The following is a 21,666-nucleotide window of genomic DNA, read 5'->3' as shown; positions in this document are numbered from 1 at the left end:
TTTTACTAGTTTTGTGTGTTTTTTGTTGTTTTAAGATGTTACTGTGATGGAGAAAAGGGATGAATTCAGACTCAGGGTGGGTGACGGACTGTTACTTTTATTGGTATATTTTTTTTTTTATTTGTATTATTTTTTACATTGAAAGTAGCTTATGTAAGATTTATTTTCCATTTTCACCCTTTGAGATGAGACTTTCCCTGAGAGCTGAAAATGTGACGCTGCAACAGAAACCTGCAAATTGCACATAAGAGTCCTGCAAACATTTTGACTGAAGAAAATCTCTCTTCAAAAGGACTGGACATGATTTGAAGCAAATAATTTTCTAAATCCAAGATCTGTGGTTGCTGCTGTTACTGGAAAAGTACAAAGTCACATTTTTCTTTGTCATGGTCTCCTTTGAGAAACGTTTTGTCTTTCCCTCTAAACCTCTATGTTTTTTGGGGGGGATTTATTTAGAAAGAAAAGCCCCCATTTTGTCAACCGAACACACAGAAGGAAAATTAAAGAAGGAAATATGACTGCTTAAAATGTTCTTTTCCTTTTTGTTTTGTTTTGTTTTTTTATGATATGGACAAATATGTTTACTCTCCTCTGAAAGGTTGGTCGTATAGTTATCCAGACATCCCAAGAGAACTTTATTACTTTGCAGTTTATGAACAGGAATGCATTAGCATTTTAAAATCGATTTAAAAGGGATGTACTTTTGTATGATAGATACAAAGCCTTTATTTTGTTGGATATAAAACAGTCTAATGTAAAAAAAATACAATTTTACTCCAAAGTGATGAGCAATAAAATATTGTATAGAAGAAATAATCCACTAATAAATGAAATAATGCTGAAACATGCATGCATTATGATTACATTGACTTTTGACCTTTTTTTCCTTTTTGCTAAAGTAAACATTTTTCAAAGTAAAATTATTGATTAGTAATTGCAGATTTATGTTGTGCTCCATGTTAATTCAGTTTATATAATTCCAGTAGGCCACACAAAATACAAGAAAAAATGTTTAAAAACTAAATGTGCATTTCACTTTTAGTATTGTCCAATGATGCCATTCAAGTAAAACCAGATTAATCTATTCTTGTAAAGGTGTTTAAAAATGACAATCCATTATCAAATTATCATTATCACAATAAAACATGGATATCTTTCCAAAACACCACATAAAAAAACTATAAAGAAACTCAAGTTGTTTTCTATATCTCTCTTAAGAGGTTGTCATAAAAACCCAGCCATGTCTCTACTTAATCAACAGTAAACATACTTCCAATAGTACCAGTATCTGTCTTGGCAGTAACTGAAACGCCATGAGCCAAGCATAACATTCCCAGCCTTTTTATGGCTTACTCTTCAAGTGTATTTTTTTTATTTGTATTTCCGTGTGACTCAAAAGGAATTTCGTGACGCACATGCCATTTACGAGGTGTCAAACAACAAGAAGGTCAGTGTTTCAAAGCTGTCAGCCTATTTCTGCGTGCCATTTTTAGAACATTGTAAATTTATTTATTTTAAATATTTGCATATTCTAATTCTCAGAATACTTTTATTGCTAAACCAGCAACAAGTTGAAAATTGTTAAATAAAGTTCATAGTGTCTCTATCAATAACTGTCAGCTTAGGTTCTTCTATAATCAGACACGGTTGTGTTTTTTAGCATTCCAACAGTGGTATGCAAAAGTTTGGGCACCCCTGATAATTTTCAAGATTCTTCTTCATAAATCATTGGTTGTTTGGATCATCAATTTCAGTTAAATTTATCATATAGCAGATGAACCAAGTGATAATTGAGAAGTGAAATGAAGTTTATTGGATTTAAAGAAACTGTGCAATAATTACATAAACAAAAATAGGCTGGTGCTTAAATTTGGGCACCCCAACAGAAACATACCATCAATATTTAGTAGATCCTCCTTTTGCAGAAATGACAGCCTCCAATCGCTTCCTATAGCTACCTTTGCGTAGGATTTGCGTCAGAAGTGGCGTACGGATGAAACATAGGACGTGCGTACGCACAGAAATATTCGGATTTATTAAACCGTGCGCACGCACATCCTACGCATCTTTCCCTTAATAAATCACAACCAATTCTAAATGCTGCGCAGCTTTTGCGGCTTCATGACACGCCTATAGTTGCCCATAAATAGTCCGTGAAACGCCCACAAATGAATATTCATGTCTTGCAAGATCATGGCAAACACAGAGAGGAAATCAAAAAAACGTAACCACTCAATGTGAAGTAGAAGTTATCGTTGGCGAGGTGGAAAAGAGGAGAAAAATGTTGTTTGGAGGGCACAGTGTGGGCATTACTAATGCCAAAAAGGCACTTGAGTGGCGAACGGTGGCAGACGCCAAATGCTGTAGCCTCACAACCTCGGACCGGGGGGGGCACCGGAGCGCCAGATGCACCGGGTGACACGCGTGGTTCCTCCGAGTGCTCCTCTGTAACGCCGGGCCCAAAAGCCCGCAGAGGTCCAACAGGACGGCTCGAGGAAGTCTGAACCGGCTCATAAGCCACTCGTCCTCGTTTGCCAGCACGTCTTCTTGCTGTCTAAGGATGCGTTCACTCCGAATTCTTCCATTTGCCACATCTTCTAAGAGCGCAAGATCAGCCATTGTGCGTCATTACGCATTGTGATGGGGCATTTTATTTCCATCCATTTATTGCATCTGACAAACTACAGATGTCGGTAATAATCGACGTGGAAATGGGAAATTGTTCAGCGCAAATGTAATTTCTTGTTGCTTTGTGAATGATGAGACATACGCCATACATGGTTTTATCAAAGATAAAACAAACTAAAGGCATATGCATGAATACCATAATTCCATAGCTTATGAAGAAATGTTTTAATATGAAAATAACTTTCCCCAGTGGACAATTAGTACGTCTGTCCGCACGCCCGCACCTATATCTGCTCCGCCAGACGGACACACTGACGAGAATATCAGTTTTGTACATTATTTCGTTCTGTTAACTATTATTTATGAGGATGAATTGCACAACATGCCAATATTGCAGAACATATTTCACTTTTCTTTTTGCAAATAAGTTTTCATTTGAATTTCTGTCGTAATTTTCGTTTGATTTTTTTTGTTTGTTTCACTGCTGATCGATCAAACGGGTGTTCGTGTAGGCTGTTAATTGTAAGACTTGCTTTGTGAAGTCTTCATGTTATTTATGAGAGGCAGTATTGTCATTTTCACTTTCACGTGTTTCTTCCATCTGCCGACGGTGTCGCCGTTTCTCATTTCACCAGTTTTTGTGCGTACGCCTGGGTCAGAGCTTGCGTGAAGGACCGCACATTTTCCCGTCAAGTTTGCATTTTATAAATATCAACTACTGCGTAGAGAGTGGCGTACGCCTTCTTTTGTGCGTACGGAACGTTTATAAATGAGGCCCCTGGATTCTGGTTGAAGGTATTTTGGACCATTCCTCTTTGCAAAACATCTCCAGTGCAGTCAGATTTGATGACTTCCGAGCATAGACAGCCCACTTTAAATCACACCACAGATATATATACTGAGATGATTCCAGAACATTGTACTTGTTCCTCTGCACGAATGCCTTTGTAGAATTAGAGCAGTGGTTAGGTTCATTGTCTTGTTGAAGTATCCAGCCCCCGGCTTCAACTTTGTCACTCATTCTTGAACATTGTTTGTAAGAATCTGCTGAAACTGACTGGAATCCATCTCACCTTCAACTTTGACAAGATTTCCAGTACCTGCACTGGCCACACAGCCCCAAAGAATGATGGAACCGCCACCAAATTTGACTGTGGGTAGTAAGTGTTTGTCTTGGAATGCTGTGTTCTTTGTTCGCCAAGCATACCGCCCCTTGTTATGCCCAAATAACTCCATTTTAGCTTCATCAGTCCACAGCACCTTATTCCAACATGAAGCTGGCTTATCCAAATGTGCTTTAGCATAACTCAGGCGACTCTGTTTGTGGCTTGTGCGCAGAACAGGCTTCTTCCGCATTCCTCTTCCATACAGCATCTTCTTGTGCAAAGTGCGCTGAATGTTTGAACGATGTACAGAGACACCATCTGCAGCCAGATCATGTTGTAAGTTTTTCGAGCTGGTCTGTGGGTTGAGTTTGATTGTTCTCACCATCCTTCGCCTCTGCCTTTGTGAGATTTTTCTGGGCCGGCCACTCCGGGCCTTTGCTTGAACTGTGCCTGTGGTCTTCCATTCATTATATTCCTCACAGTGGAAATTGACAGCTGAAGTCTCTTAGCAAGCTTTTTGTATCCTTCACCTAAACTATGATCTTGAACAATCTTTGTTTTCAGGTCATCTGACAGCTGTTTTCAGGTTCCCATGTTGACATTCTTCAGAGAAGATGCATAGAGGAGAAAAACTTGCTCTTGGCCACCTTAAATACCTCTTCTCATGATAGGCTTTACATGTGTATGTAGATCAAGGGTCTCTGAGCTTGTAAAACAAATTTTATTATTTTTGTTTAACCCTTGTGCTCTCCTAGGCACTTTAACGTTGGGAGTTGGGTCATGTAGACCTACTAGACAGTGCTTTGAACAATTTTTCTTCAGTGATTTGTGATCTTCACTGGTGTCCATTCTCAGATGACAGTGTCATTGTGGGCTGTGTATCAGGGGGGGATGAGCAGGAGTACAGGAGTGTCATCTCCGACTTTATTGGCTGGTGTGAAATTAACCACCTGGTGCTAACCACCAGCAAGACGAAGGAGCTGATCCTGGACTTCAGGAGGTCCCCTACACCACACTCACCGGTGAACATCCAGGGTTCAGACATTGAGGTCGTGGACACATTTAAATATTTGGGTGTTCACCTGAACAGCAGACTGGACTGGTCCAACAACACGAATGCTCTGTACGGGAGGGGTCAGAGTCGCCCCCACCTGCCGAGGAGACTGAGGTCGTTCGACATGTGCAGACAGCTGCTAAGGACCTTTTATGATACTGTGGTGGCCTCAGTGGTCCTTTATGGAGTTGTGTGCTGGGCGGGGAGCAGTGCAGGCAGAGACTTGTAGAGGCTTGAGTCCATGGAGGAGGTGGCAGACAGGAAGATGTTACGGTGGCCCAGAAGGGTCACAACACAACACATTAACTTTATACACAACACACTAACTTTACACACAACACATTAACTTTACACACAACACACTAACTTTACACACAACACACTAACTTTACACACAACACACTAACTTTACACACAACAGATTAACTTTAAACACAACACATTAACTTTACACACAACACATTAACTTAACACACAACACATTAACTCACAACACAACACAATAACTCACAACACAACACAATAACTCACAACACAACACATTAACTCACAACACAACACAATAACTCACAACACAACACATTAACTCACAACACAACACATTAACTCATGGCCCAGAAGGGTCACAACACAACACATTAACTTACCTCACAACACATTAACTCAGAGGGAGCTGCACGCGCGCTCCTCTCCTCTCCTTTTTTCCGCTCTGTCCTCTCACACAGGCACGTGCAGTCCCCAACACACACGCACACACAGGACGGAGCGGAAAAAAGGAGAGGAGCGCGCGTGCAGCGACAGAGGGGGGTGTCAGAGCGGAGGGAGGAGTGTGTGTTCATATTGTGTGTGTTTAGAGGAAGGAGAACCGTAGTAAAGACAAAGTTTCTGGCAACACTGCTGCTAGCTTCTCTTGTAGCAATAACATGCTCCCTCCACAATAGAGGGCTGCATTGGGATTGGGTCCCGCCGGGTCCCGCGGGACCCAACGCAAATCTCGCGGGATTGGGCGGTTTGAATTGTACTGCGGGCGGGAGCGGGCGGCAAAAAAAAAACTCTGCGGGATCAGTTTTGCCATGAATATCTCATGAATATATAATAGTGGACTACGTTAGGCTGTGCGGCTGTTGGAGTCTTATGTACTGAAGCTCCGTGAAGGCACCAGGTAGAGACGCCTAATGGCCACTGTCATCTAACCTGTTGTTGGGGGTGTGCAGCGCCCCGCCTCTTAGAAATTGTGTTCTTTAAAGCCTGATACCGCGGTCGCGTATGGGCGGAGCTATCAGCAAAAGTTCTGGTCTGATCGCTGCATGGAGCGATGTGTGCATCAATGCATGGTAGACACGAAGAATGTGGAGAGATCAGGTTTATTATTTTAAAGAGTTCTGCTTGATAATCATGTTTCCATGTTTGAGTTCATAGAATCATCCCAGAGAAAGTCTCTGCTTCAACTCCCGCAGTGAAAGCTGCGTCTCAATCTGACGCCGTGTTTCCATCTCTCTGACAGAGTTTGAAGCCAAAGCCCCTCCCCCGCCTCTTTACCTGCTTTTCCTCTCTACCTGTTCACCTGTTCACATCTTCTGCAGTTTAGAGTTATTTTCCCCGCGCTTCCAGTGTGTTCTACACAGAGAGCGCAAAATACGGTCATAGCAGCCAGGTTAACACGTTAGTCGGAACGCTCTAGCGCAACAGAAGGATGAAAGAGCTGTTAATCTATCTGGCAACACTTCGCGGGATAAGGAAGAAGCAGAGGTTTCCTGACAGGGACATGATGTCAGTTGATGAAGCAGAAAAGAACCTCAAACGAGGTTCATCGTGTTCAGATCTGCGTGCCAATGCCCCACTGAGGCGCAAAACAGCAAAAACGGGAAAAGGCTGAAGCTAAAAAAAAAAAAAAAAGTATTTTTCCGTCAGGAAAAAATTAATTCATAGATTTTCAGCTCTGTTGAACCATTACAATGTTTTTCTTCCTGCAAATGACTTTGACCTGCATCTATCCCAGCTGGTTCAGCGCGCTTCAGGCCGTCTGTCTGCGCGCGGACACACGCACACTTTTTTTTACCGAACAGGATTTGTGAAAATATATTTAATGATTATGTTGCACATTACACAAAAGAGGAATGCATGAAAAGATGAGGCTGGAGGAGGACATGAATCTCTTTAATAATATCAATAAAAATACGTGTTTTTTTCTGCGGGACGGGAGACGATACAAAATCAATGCATCTCTATTACTGTGCGGGACTAAATTCTATGAGTTTTCCGGGTGCGGGCGGGAGTGGACATACATATTGCGGGTGCGGGCGGGAGTGTAACGCATACGTTGCGGGAGCGGGCGGGATTGGTCAGAAATTTGGCGGGTGCGGGCGGGAGCGGGATGAAGAAAATAGTCCCGCGCAGGGCTCTACTCCACAACTCACTGTGACATTACTTTCTGTTAGGTAGTTAGCTGCTCAGCCCAGTAGAAATTTCAGAATAAAAGCACTTCAATTGCTGCTTTACTTCCGTTGTGAGTTAATGTGTTGTGAGGTAAGTTAATGTGTTGTGTTGTGACCCTTCTGGGCAATGAGTTAATGTGTTGTGTTGTGAGTTAATGTGTTGTGTTGTGAGTTATTGTGTTGTGTTGTGAGTTAATGTGTTGTGTTGTGAGCTATTGTGTTGTGTTGTGAGTTAATGTGTTGTGTGTAAAGTTAATGTGTTGTGTATAAGGTTAATGTGTTGTGTGTAAAGTTAGTGTGTTGTGTGTAAAGTTAGTGTGTTGTGTATAAAGTTAATGTGTTGTGTTGTGACCCTTCTGGGCCACCGTAAGATGTTAGCTAAGCTAATATCCATCATGGATAACCCCTCCCACCCCCTACACCAAACTCTAGAGGCCTTGAGCAGCTCCTTCAGCACAAGACTGTTGCACCCACAGTGTAAGAAGGAGCTACCGCAGGTCATTCCTCCCGACAGCCATCAGACTGTACAACACCGTGTCAAAGTGACACTCCACGGTCCCAGGGGTGTTTTTCTTTCTTTTACTCATTGATTCTTTTACTTTTGTTGCAGTTGTTGCTCTTTTAACAATTTGTACAATTTACAATTAAAAAAAAAAAAAAAAAAAAATGTGACAACGGCGGGTTGCATAAGGGATCAAGCATTTGCAGTTGACGACATATTTTTTGTACATATTTTATCTTTATTATTGTGATTATTATTAGTAGTAGTAGTAGTAGTATTTAATATTTATTTATTTATTTATTATGAATATAATTTTCGATAATAATTTCAATAATAATTGTAATTATAATTTTTAATTATAATTTTTAATAATTTAATATTCTTAATAATTTAATATGAATGTCATTTTTTATGTCCTTTTTTGATGTTAAACAGATTATTTCTGAATGTCGTTTTTTGCTGCCACAGATATATGAAATTTCCCCATTGTGGGATTAATAAAGTCATCATCTATCTATCATCTATGGATTACATAAAATCTTTCCACCTTTATCCACCTTTGTCATGGTAGGAATAACACGTCAATGTAAGGGTGTGGTCATCTAAGATAGCACAAAAGTTATGTAATTATAGCACATTTAACTTCTCAAATATCACTGTGTTCATCTGCTATATGGTATATTTAACTGAAATTAATGATCCGATCAACCAATGATTTATGAAGAAAAATTTTGGACATTATCAGGGGTGCCAAAACTTTCTCATACCACTGTAGGAATGGTACAAAACACAACCGTGTCTGATAATAGAAGATCCTAAGATGTCAAGATAGTATATTAGTGTAATTTAAACAAATTTATACAATGTAACTTGATATTTATATTCATAGAAGCTACCGTCCAACTCTTTGCGTCAGACGGTTCAGGCCTTGGCCTCATTCATTAATTTCTGATAATGTCCACCTCATTGGGCATTATCCCTCATAAATTTTATTACATTTTACATCAGAAGCATTTGGTGGGAAACTTTTTGATTGAATTACATTTCAATTGGGGATCAAGGTGGAAATGTTAAGTAAAAGCAAGTAAACAGAAATGATACTGGTTTACAGACTGTTTAAGTCATTGTTTTAAAAACAGGGTAAATATTTCCTGTAACTACTATTATTATTGGGACATAACTAGATCCAGTGAAGCACGTCTTTTTTTTTTGTTTTGCTTGTGTATTTTTCACAGCACAAAAGCAACATATTTTCACTGATTTCCTTCATTTTTACATTGTTGTAAGTCAAACTGACCACTTGAGGGCGAAGTTTAACTACAAGTTTAGCCATGTTCCTGCCCAGGTGTGGACTTCTGTAATGGCCAAAGCAGTTTCAATTTAAGAAGTAGTTGTGTTTGCTGCCCTGTGACGGAATGGTGAAATGTCCATGGTGTACCCCACCTTTGACCAACATTAGCCGAGACAGGCTCCAGCAACCCTATGACCCTGAAAGGGACACAGCGGGCTAATAAAATGGACGGGGTTGCATTTTCTCATTAAGTAAAAATTCCAAAACTATGTTTTTGTAATCTTATTTTGCCACTGAGGATTATCCAGATAAAGAACCTGACTTCTGGTCCCTTTGTGGCGCTTCAGCAACACCCTTTAAGTGACTTAAGTGACATTTTGCAGACAATGACTGATAATTGCACAAAGGCACCTTTAATACCACAATGGTCTACGTCAAACATTTCTGTCCTTTTTATCTCTTTAATTAGAGGGTAAAAAATAACTTTTTCGCCATCTAATCTCAAAGTATAAAAACTGACTTGGCTTTTTCAATAGAAATGACCAAAATTAAAAAAGAAACGTACCAGTCATCATCGGTCAAATGAGTGCAGATCATAAACTAAATACCACAACGTACCTGCGATTGTGTGTGCGTACCCACAGTGTCAGTCATGGGTGTGTTGTTTGATGCGGTATGTTCACAGAAAACATTCTAGCGAGGTTTCCGTTGCCATCAGTGCCGTCGCTGCTCACAACAAGACAAAACACATAAGATAAGAGACAATGAGCGTCATACATGAATGCTAGACATGCATTAGGAGAAATGCTTAAGCGTTGCCTGCAGTAAATATCCAACACACGTCTTACGAAAAGTTAGTTTATGAAATATAACGATGTAACAACATAACACAAAATTAACAGGAAGTTTGGGGTCCAACTTTTAGGAAGGTTTTCCTTAAGTGTTGACAGTTAGACAACACTGAAATACTGTGCAACATATCAATACAATAATACATCAATACTTAAAAAATACTGTTTTGTGCTTTGTTTAACATAAAACACACATTTCTTTCAGCGCAAACATCACTTAGCACACAGTCAAAGTCAAATACTTTTTTGGTGTTACATAAGACCTGAAGTACACGAGGTAAAATCCTAAAAACATGATTGATAAACTTTGAAGAAACACATTTCACTTAAGCACAAGTCAATGTGAAGACAGCACTCGACACTGAAGAGTTAAAAGTCATGTTGCGAGGAGTGCAGGTTTGATAATTCAGGTTATTCCACTGATTATTCTTCATGCTTGAGTGCATTTATGAGAAACTAAGAATAATACTTGGTCCATTTTCAACATCTCAAATCACTGATCTAAAATAACAATACATAGATGCAAAAAACATTGAAAAATATGTACAGAGCATTGTCAGAACAATATAAAGGTATAGAATGGCATAGAATGACATGTTTTTGGTGTAAACTTCCTCTGTTATGTTTATGTTTGTTCAAAAAGTGCTTATGACCTTTCCATAAGAATCAGGTCAGGCTTTTACATAAATGTTTTCTAATCAATTAACATTGACCCACAAGATAAGCATGAGCTAAGTACGTTGAAAATAACTGATTGAGTCCTAAGAGTCTTCACGATTAGCCTTCAGTCTGAGTTGGTGTGGTGATTGTTGCTTTTATCTCGTTTTCTCGTCTCGCCGAATAATTTTGCGTATCCAGAAGCTAAAAGCCGAGACTTTGGTGTAAACACCGGGTGACTGCTGCGTCCTGCAAGCATGACCCCAGGATGTGACTCCATAAATCACCCAGCCACCCCCTGGTCGCTCACACACTAGTGGACCTCCACTGTCACCGCGGCAACTGTCAACGCGCCTGTCGGACTGGACGCTGCCGGCGCAGAGCATGCGGCTCGTGAAGGCACTGTGGTAGTACTGCTGGCAAAGGCGGCGTGGCAGCAGGGACAGGGGTGCCTGCTGAAGGGTTTTGGAGTAGGATCGTCCTGTAGAGGGAAAAGGTGCCATATTTTATAAAGATAATTCAGCAAGTTGATGTTTTTCAGGTAAAACATGTTGCAAATTATTCAAGCTGTGGCATAGCAAACATTATCAGTTCATCTTAAATGATCTAGCACTACATTTAAAAGCAATTTTAATGATTGATTTTTGGCAGGCATGCATGACATGACCTTGCTTTGTGGCAATCTGGCTTTCAGAAGTAACTTTAGTTTTTCAAAACACCTTCATTTTACTGTTTTAATTTGTAAAAAAAAAAAACAACAACAAAAAGGTCAAGATTGCGACAACACTGTTAAGTTGTTCCCCTATGTACTGTAAATCTAAATTCTAAAAGTGAACCCCTTGATGCCTATAGATTCAAATATGCATCAAACCAATCTACTTGAAAGGAAAAACACATGATTTTATTTTCATGGCTGGAAATAAATTCAGGTGTCAGGATTAAGGTGCAATTTGACATATTTAAGATTTGTTTTGGTCTTTTCTGCAAGAAGACAAAAATAGACTTCAAAATAAGAGCATCGTTAGCACCACTGACGTTGTAGCAAATATTTTCCTAAAGATGTCTATTACATCAATCTAAATTATAGACTGTGTCAATACTACAGTTTCCACAACTATCCTATTGGAAGTGAGTGGGAAACACCACTAAAAATGTAAGCCAAAGTTTTATTTTTTATTTTTTTTTCTGGGGTCCCTGTGAGCATCATAAACTATCCATAGCAGCATTAGGTTGATGTGTATGTGGAAAATTTACTTGCGTGTGTGATATGCGAGTGAAAGAAAGCCACACAGCTATTCAAAGTCTTGAGTCGAATGGTCATTGCTAAACATCACAGACTCTAAATAGCCCGGGCTGCCTTACTTAAGTAAACTTGGACGACTCTCCTCTGCCACCCACACAAACTAAATCCTTTTATCACACACAATTTCAACTATAGGAGATCAAAACACTCTTCCCAGAGGGGAGTTTGGGCTCTGGCAATGTGTTAACATAACCTTCTGCAGGCCTTTCTGACTAAGTTGCCATGATTAATGACATCAGCATGTAATTTAAAGATCACTTGCAGATGTGTTGCTCTGGACACAGTCAAGTGTAACAGCAGACAGAGGATGAAGTGGAACGAGGGCTATTTAGAGAGGGAATAAGAACTCACATGATTAGGCTCCGAGGCTGAACTTTAAAATGCCTTCCACCTTAAAGCCCCATAGACTTTATAAGCTCGCCACCAAATCTGTTTGTTTTAGTCTTTTAAATATGTAATTTGTAGCATTTTCTGTCTTTAAAACGTGAAAGACATAATTGTATTTTTCAAACAACATACAATATTTAGATTTAACTAATAGTTTCTGAAAACGTAACCACGTAAAAGGGTCATTTTCTGTAATTTCCTGCCACTATCAGTTTTTTTTCATTGTAAATTCTCAATAAATAAATTGCGTCACACACTCAACATGCACACACTATCAGCTGACCTGTGTCCCCCCAGCCTGTTATGTGGCAGTTGCTGGCTTGTTTGAGCAGTCTCTCCTTCCTCGCGGGCAGGCAGACTGGAAGAACGTGACGGCTGAATGACACACATTCTCCCGCCGTTTGTCTCACTGCTCCTGGCGACAGGTGAACCAAGGCCAAGTCGTAGTCATTGCTGTGGGAATGGTATCTCGGATGAAAGACAATTTTATCGACGCCGTATTCCTCTTCGTACTCCTCGGGGACCAGGGAGTGATAGTCGCCCACTCGTACTTTATACAGCTTTGTGCTGTTACCGTACCTGTAGATGGAAAGATGCAGGAACGCCTTGTCAGGAATGAAACTTTTAAACAAAAAAAGAAGATATAAAATATAAAAACCAGGAGCCCCTCAGCTTTTAGTCCTATTTCAAGATATTGTGTAAAGCATTGTGCTATTGTGTTATTAATATACCTAAAAATGCCATAAACATATCACAGATATGTGCAACTAAAACAACTTTTTGACACTGTCCATAATCTACAACTTGTAACCTGGAAAGCAGGTTAACCTGTGAAGACACGACTTGATTTCAGTACACAAAGTCTAAAACTAAAACTAGGAACATAAACATTAAACCTCACAACTAAAAACCAAAACCTCAACAGACTCAAAAAAGGAACTGAACGATTGAAAAGGCAAATCCATAAAGGCCCCCTTGCTTACTGCTTATTGTGAGGGTGGTCCTCTGCTGTACAGTTTCCAAAAGAAAATGCCATATTTGTCTTTTCTTACTTTTGTTACATCATTTTTAAATACCAAGAAACGGAACTGAACAAAAGCACAAAGCTGTGCCATATTGAATTTTTTATGTAAAGCATTAGATGAAGTTAGTGGTATATGCCGTCATGCTAACATGATTTCTTCTCCATCCACATCATGGTTACAGACAATGCTCAAACTAAAGCCTTTTAGTGGCGTCACAGACTTCATGAGCTATTGCACCTGTGTGCCTCTGCTACTAAAGTGTGCATGGCAGCCTGTTTGATGATCCTGACTTGAACAGATTTCATAGAAACTGATTATGATTAGATGAATATGATTGAAGTAAAACTCAACTATAATGTCAAAAAATGTCAGCAGTTAAAAAAATTGACATAGCATGACATATGAAAGGAACGGACTACAAAAATAAATGTTAATTTTTTTCAACAATTATTTTTGATAACATTCACTCACACACAATGCTTTTCTGATGTTATTTTACGTATAGCATCTTGCTCTGCTTGTATACATATCTTTTTATTTTCATTCTCATATGTAATTTTACTTTTAGTCCTTTAGTAACTCAGTCTTCTTCTTTTATGAAGATTTTTGGTCCTGGTTTCAATAAAAATGATTAGAACCATCAGCTCTGTTAAATCCAAAAGGTAAAAAGTCATTGATTTCTGAAGTCTAAAGCTCAAACACATCATAAAAACGATGCAGCACCCTCGCCACTCTGGGCTGTGGGGGTGGTGATCACAAACTGATTGTGGTGGAGTTCTGCTCCAGTTGATATTTTGCTTAACCACCATGCTGGCAGTAGGGACTTTAGTACGTTACTCTTCAAAACATTTTTTTGAAACCCATGATTTCCTATTGTTGGTTAGTGTTAGTCTGTTGGCGCTAAAGCTTTTAAGATAAGATAAGACAAAACTTTATTAATCCCACGATGGGGACATTCTATTGACTGCAACAGCAGCAAAGTGACGTACAGCAAAAGTAAAGTAAAGTGACCTTAAAGTGTTACAGTACAACATAAAAAAAGCATAAGAACATCTGCATGACAGAGTAAATTAAATTGAACAAAAATAAATAAATAAGTAAAGATACACACCAAAAGCAACTGTTAAAGAACAAAAAAACTGCCAGAAACAACAACTGCAGCAACAAGTAAATAAATATACGAGTGACAAACACCCATGAGTCCATAGTGTGTCACTTCAGCACAGTTGTACAGTCTGTGGGGAGGAATGAATTTTGGAGGTAATCTAAAAGTTTAAAGTAGATTAATTGACTAACTTTGCCAATTATTATCCTTTACACCACTGACGTAGGCACATTATATAGCAGGTGAGGCATGATTTACAATCAGTTCACAACCTTAAGACATCCATTTTTTTTTTTTTATTTCATGTCAGAAGATTGTATGCCATTAAATTGACACAATATATGAATGGAATAGCATCAAAAACATTTTAAGGCCTCATTTTAGGAAAATTTACCAAATATTTTTTTTTTACTTTTTAGGAATTCATGGCAACCCTTTTTGGAAAAAACATACACTTTAAGTACACTTTGTCCTATTGTTTAATTGTATTTATTTATTTTTTTACATGGGAGTCAATTGCTCCCTTCTGAAATCTGCCTCTTGTTGTCTTTCAAAGAAGTACAACATTTGATACTTCTTTGTTCGTGTCAAATTAGAGAACTGAAGGTAGGGGCTTGATCTCAACATTTGTCATTATTTGATAAATATTCTTTGGATTATTGAAATAAAACGAGACAGCAACAACATTAGAATCAGGGTGAGCCCGGACAAAACTCCTAAAAAAAACCAAGAAAATAAGAGGAAAAAGGACGGCCTTGAGCATGCAGGTCTTTGTCTAAAGTTACACTTGGCAGACTGTTGCTGTTAAGATCTGATTACCTTTGGATCTTGCTACATGTTTGGCAGAGTATCAAGACGCTTTTCGCACCCTGATTAGGTACAGAAAAATATACCAAGCATTTAAGGAAATTCCCAAATTTTACAAAGATTGTACTGTATTAAAAGAGAATCTAGATTGTATCTTGGTGAAATTTGGCATTTTAAAAATAAATGCTTATGTTCATCTTTCGGCACATGCCGTCAGGGGTCGGCACAGTGGATCAGCTTTCAATGATTAGCAATGTGAACAGGCTTATTACTATTGGCAATCCTCTAGTTGTGAAGCTACTGGTTTAATGTGTCAATCGCATGATCCGAGGTTACAGTTTGTATACCAAATAAAATATATGGAGAATTGCGAATCTTGCATGCAGTTTCAGAGAACTTGAAAGCAATACTAAAAGCAAAAGTAATCACACATTTTTGCCATTTGATGTGCATGTCTGCTACCTTATAAATGTGTGCCACTTTATTAGCCTCACTACACATGAAAGTCAAAAACTGGGAGGTCAGAAGACCCTGTTTTGGCCTGTATGCTGCTACAAATAGACTATGGACAAAGGTCAAAAAGTCATTTAAGTGTTTGATATTTACTTTGATTTCAATATCTTTTCATATAAAAATAAAACTGATAATGGAGAATATTACAGTCTGATTGTGAATCAGTAATTCCACCTTAATACTTTTGAAAACTAGGGGTGTATCTAGATAATATTTCACTGAGATCACACACGTGCGTGCTCATTATTTGTCCGCTGTAATAATTGTCTCATTATTTCTACAATAGCCAATAAGAGTATTGTAACTCCACCTGCAGTCACTTATGTCAACTAATTCAAAGCTAAAAGTGAACCTCGAGGGAGTAGACAAATTAGTAATATGGCATTAGGAATTTATACAAACATTGTTTAGTTAAACCCAGTTATTCATATTGTTAGTCTGTTCACTTGTTGGCTGGGTATTGCAATTTAATTGTTTACACATAGAGTACAGACCAAAAGTTTGGACACACCTTATCATTCGAACAGTTTTCTTTGTTTTCATGACTATGAAAATAGTAGAGTCACACTGAAGGCATCAAAGCTGTGAATTAACACATGTGGAATTACCGGTATATACATAACAAAAAAGTGTGAAATACCTAAAATGTCATATTGTAAGTTCTTCAACGTAGCCACTTCTTGATTTGATTACTGCTTTGCACACTCTTGGCATTCTCTTGATGAGCTTTAAGGGGTAGTCACCTTAAATGGTCTCCAACAGTCTTGAAGGAGTTTCCGGAGATGCTCAGCACTTGTTGGCCCTTTTGCCTTTACTCTGTGGTCCAGCTCACCCCAAAGCATCTCAATTGGGTTCAGGACCGGTGACTGTGGAGGCCAGGTCATCTGGCACATCATCCATCACTCTCCTTCTTGGTCAAATAGCCCTGACTCAGCTTGGAGGGGTGTTTGGGGCCATTGTCCGGTCCGCTTGTGAGCCAGTTTCTTTCTAGCACTTGATGGTTTTTGTGATTGCACTTGGGGACACTTTCAAAGTTTTCCCAATTTTTTGGACTGACTCAAGTTCATTTTTTAAAGTAATGATGGCCAGTCTTTTTTCTGTACTTTGCTGCTTTTTTTCTTGCCATAATACAAATTCTAACAGTCTATTCAGTAGGACTATCAGCTGTGTATCCACCTGACTATTGCAAAACACAACTGATGGTCCCAACCCCATTTATAAGACAAGAAATCACACTTATTAAACCTGACAGGGCACACCTGTGAAGTGAAAAACATTTCAGGTGACTAACTCTTGAAGCTCATCAAGAGAATGCCAAGAGTGTGCAGTAATCAAATCAAAAGGTGGCTAATGAAGAACCTACAATATAACATATTTTCAGTTGTTTTACACTTTTTTGTTATGTATATAATTCCACATGTTTTAATTCACAGTTTTGATGCCTTCAGTGTGAATCTACAATTTTCATAGTCATGAAAATAAAGAAAACTCTTTGAATGAGAAGGTGTGTCCAAACTTTTGGTCTGTACTGTATGTCTGATTTCTTTATGTAAATCACTAAAAATATTAAATGTGGTTCCACTGCTCATCATCTCTCACCCTTTATTTTAGTTTGTTGGTTAAGAAATAAAATGTGGTTCCGTATGAAAAGAGGAGATTTTGAGAAAGGCAAATTGGTGCTAAAACCTCTCTCCAAATTTACCACTCATCCAAAAGGTCCAAAAATAACCCAAACTTACATTTATGGCACATATTGGCGTTCCGTTTTAATCAACAATTTGATACTGAACAAGCATGGGATCCAGAAGAAATCTATGAAAAACGGGCTCATCTGGATTATACCCAATTTGTTGGGGGGGGGGGGGGGTTAACCTGTGAATTTAGACAGAGTCTCAATGTTTCAGAAGACACAACACTCTTCAAAAAAAAGGAATTTTTGATATGGTCATATAAGAGAATAATGGTGGTTTCTGACTGAATTTCAGTAATAGTTTTTCACTAAATTAACTAAACAAAAGCTCCAACCTAGTTTTTTTATCATCTCAAGGTCAACCAAACAAAGCTTTTTTTAATTAGGGTGTATCCTAAACTACATTTCACTGAAATGACAAACACACACCCACGCACAAGAGTTTATTATTTGACTTTATATAAAAGGAATTTAGAGATCCACCTCTTCATTATTTACACAATAGATCAAAGAGATTAACTCCAATAGCAGTCAATTATTACAAGACATTTAGAGTAAAAAGTGAGCCCTAAGAGTATACACACAATAGCTATTTGGTTATTAGGGATGTATTAACACATAGCTGTCAGTCAAACCCATTGTAATGCATCACATCAATTTCATCAAACCCAGACGTGTAGTATTTAAAATATTAAAAAGATTCTGTTGAGCTCATCAAATAAATCAGCAACAATAACACACGTCAATAGTAATAAGGTTGTGCAGGTTTTAGGGTGTATCCTGAATGACACACACACAAGTTCTTTTAGGTCCTTCTAGGTATTCACCTTTTAATTCTTTCATTATTTATTCAATAGCCCAGAGACTTGGACTCCACCTTCAGTCACTTATGTCAACTTATTCAAAGCAAAAAGTGAGCCCTAAAGGGAGTAGACAAATTAGGCATTCAACAATAAGGGTTATAATAACTTACTATAACATTGTATAAACTCACCAAGATAATGAAAATATGCTTTAAATAATAATGCCATTTAAGATTTCAAATTGAACAAAACAAACAAACAAACAGATAAAATGGGTTTATGCTTTTCAATTCCAAGCTGGAACCCTTACAGATATTTGCATTGCATCTGATTATTAAAATGTAGGACTTGTTAGTGGCTCCAAATAAGAGTGACAGGCACCTTTAGCTGTCTAGGAAAAAACACAATACATTTGGCTTCTCGGGAATTCAACCCAAATACTCAGCTCAGCTGATTACAAACACTTATTCTTTACAAACTGAACAAAGGTTAAAAGAGAAATATAAAAACGCAACAGACAACAACATTTTTCCCATTAAACTTAAAAACAGACTGACGTCATCCATTATGTTGTGGGCACACAAATGTTTTTAATTATTTATTTGTTTTTTCTTTTAATTGAATCTTTAAATCAATTAAAATTCAATTCGCATGTTTATTGAATTATTACTTGAAAAATGATTACAATTTCAAAAATGACACAAATACATTTTAACATAATGTGGGATTAATTTGACACGTTTACTGCGTAAATTATATTTTTAAATCATATTTGCTTTTAAACGTCAATTAAAATACAACTTTTATCTTAAAAAAAAATCAAAAAAGTATTGTGTACCTCTTGTTTGACCAGTGTTCAGCATGGCCCCTCCTTCTGCCATATTAACTTCCTCGTCTTCCTCTGCAATCTGATATTTAATGCGTGAAGGGCATTTGCAGTTATGACTTTTCCAGGATTAGACTTGGATCTTTTCAATAAAAAGTCCCATAGTAACAGACAAAGAAATGTGGCTTTGTCAAAACACAGGGACAGTATTATACAATGTACTCAATTATCCTGTGAGCCACAGCCGTCTTGTAAATATTGGAAGAGGAAAACAGCTTAACTTTACAGTCAGCAACATTTAATACAGATCCATTGTAAGCCGATACTGTCAGATCCCACTAAAACAAATTTATTTCATGTTCTTTCTTTTTTACCACTTTTAATCTGGATTTAATGTTTAAAAATTAGGCATGGTTAGGTAGCAAAATGAGTGATGTAGTTCTTTTTTAATCCAGTCCACCTAACTTTACTTTTATGTCTGAAGTCCGGCAAATGCCTTCGTCACATGCATCTGCATTCGGGTGCTGCTGGTCTTTGGGATGATAATACCTCTTGTTCTAATGTGGATTATTTGTTTGACTTATATTTATATATATATCTAAAGGTTCTGGACAACGTTAAGATTGAAACTATTAGAAAAGGGGCCATGGAGGGGACTAGGTCAGAAAAAAACCTGTGAAAGGGCCGTAGTAAAGTAATGTTGAACGTGTTCAATATGACTTTGGGTAGAACCATTGACTGTATAAAACCAACAAGTCAAGTTTGTAATCTAGATGTAAACATGTGATCAGACCTGAATTTAATTAATTTAATAGTCAGATTAAAAAATATTAAGTTTATAGGCATGTGCCATCTCCAAAACATTGGCAGAAGATATACTTTCTAAACAAGACCTAAAGAGACATATTTAAACATTTATCCCCAGCAGTTAAACCACTATTACAGATTAATCTGCTGTGAGGGATCAGCACTTAATCCAGAATGCTGCTGCTTGGGTCTTGACTAAAACCAGGAAGTATGACCATATAAGTCCTGTCCTCAGGTTTTTGCACTGGCTTCTTGTCGCTCATAGACCTGATGGTCCCATATGAACCACATTAGACTATAAGAAGCTCAGGAACAGGTTTTTCCTGGTGTCTAGAGTCGGGACTAAACACAGTGAATTGTTAAATTTCCTGCAGCTAAAATCAGAAAGTCTTCCTGATGACATTAGACAGACCTTTACTCTGACTACAGCTACACTTTTTGGGTCAGTGTCAGACTGCTGAAAGTCTTTTGTTTGCACTTTAAATTACGTGGGGGGGTTGACTGTGTTTTGAACATACCTTGATTTGCCTCATAGTAGGATCATACATGTAGTATTATGCACTCAAACTGGGCGCACCTTTAAATAGCAAAAGCTTTGTGGAAACAATCTTTGTTCAAATTGTAATTCTGCACCAAAATAGTGTAACGTGAGAAGAACGAGAAGAAAAAAGGAAAGAACGAGAATAAGTTACAATGAGTTAGATGGCTTGACCTGTCTAAATGTTTGACATACCATAATCTACGTTCCAACGTAAACATGCAGACCTAGTGAACTAATAGAAAAGGAAGGTGGCCAAATTCCTGCACAAAAATGTGAGGCTCGTAGTCGTAAATTCTGTAAAACTAAAAAAGGTCATCCCACATGCAACTGAATTGAGGGTTAAAATACACATTTCACCCAGTTTCAGCCCAACACTGATTTGATACTTTCCTTTAGCCCTCATTGTTTTTAGGTGATTGTCCTTTTGTTAATAATTAAAGATACTTCATTGTATTGAAAAATGGTTCAAAATACATAGAATTTGCTATGGAAGGACTTAATTTTCCCCCGCCAGCAGAGGAATGCAAACAGTCCTCAGGGACCTTTTTATTACATGCATGTATGCATTAGGACAGTGTTTTTCAACCTTTTCTGAGCCACGGCACACTTTAACCCTGACAAAAATCCCGCGGCACACCAGCATCCAAAAAAAAAAAAAAACAGAAATTCATGGTCTGTATTGATCGACAGCCCCCCCCCCAAAATCTCACGTGGATTTGTATGATAATTGCGGCTGTTTTTTTATAAGAGATGAACCACCAGCTAAAGACGAGCTTTAGCTGGTATTTTTGTTAGAACTGAGCAACTTTATCAGCAGAATTAAGAACAAGGAAGTGAAGACTTTAACCACTTCTGATTGGTCAGACTGATGACATGTGATTAAGCCTTCAAGAATGATTGGCGGAGACAGTTAAAGGGGCGGGACTTTTCCTTACACACTTATAGCTGCAGGTAAATCGCGGTACCGTGATTCTTATCAAAATGTCTTTAATAGAATCAAATAAACACAAAGAAAAAGTAATTTTAAGATATTTTATATTCTTAACTACTCAGTGTTTTATCAGGGCCTGTTTGGATGAACACAGAGCTGATATCCTGGAGATGGAAAATGTTTTTAGATCAGTGAATGAGGGCAATTTCCCACGGCGCACTTGACCATCTCCCACGGCACACTAGTGTGCCGCGGCACACTGGTTGAAAAACACTGCATTAGGAAGTGTAGCTCAGCTTTGATTGAGTTCAAACAGTAACATAAACTGATGTCCGCTTTACAAACAAACTGTAAAACAAGGTGCATAAAAAGGTGCACACTTTTGGACTCCAATAAACACTAAA

General features: G+C 38.2%; 1 protein-coding gene across 1 annotated transcript in view; it reads right to left on the bottom strand.

Annotated features, from left to right (window-relative positions):
* Positions 1-9,860: 9,860 nt before the first annotated feature.
* Positions 9,861-21,666, bottom strand: part of LOC144990465 (neurotrypsin-like) — a 29,059-nt gene continuing 17,253 nt past the window's right edge. The window contains exons 12-13 of the mRNA XM_078943886.1: positions 12,498-12,793; positions 9,861-11,005 (exon numbers count right to left, since the gene is read on the bottom strand). Coding sequence (XP_078800012.1) covers positions 10,683-11,005; positions 12,498-12,793 — 619 coding nt within the window. The 3' untranslated portion in view covers positions 9,861-10,682. The remainder of the gene's footprint in view (positions 11,006-12,497; positions 12,794-21,666) is intronic.

Source organism: Oryzias latipes (genome assembly GCF_053564925.1).
Source record: "Oryzias latipes strain Hd-rR chromosome 1 unlocalized genomic scaffold, Olatipes_Hd-rR_3.1 chr1_Y".
Taxonomy (NCBI): domain Eukaryota; kingdom Metazoa; phylum Chordata; class Actinopteri; order Beloniformes; family Adrianichthyidae; genus Oryzias; species Oryzias latipes.
The sequence above is the reverse complement of the archived record's forward strand: the minus strand, read 5'-3'. Positions and strand labels throughout refer to the sequence as shown.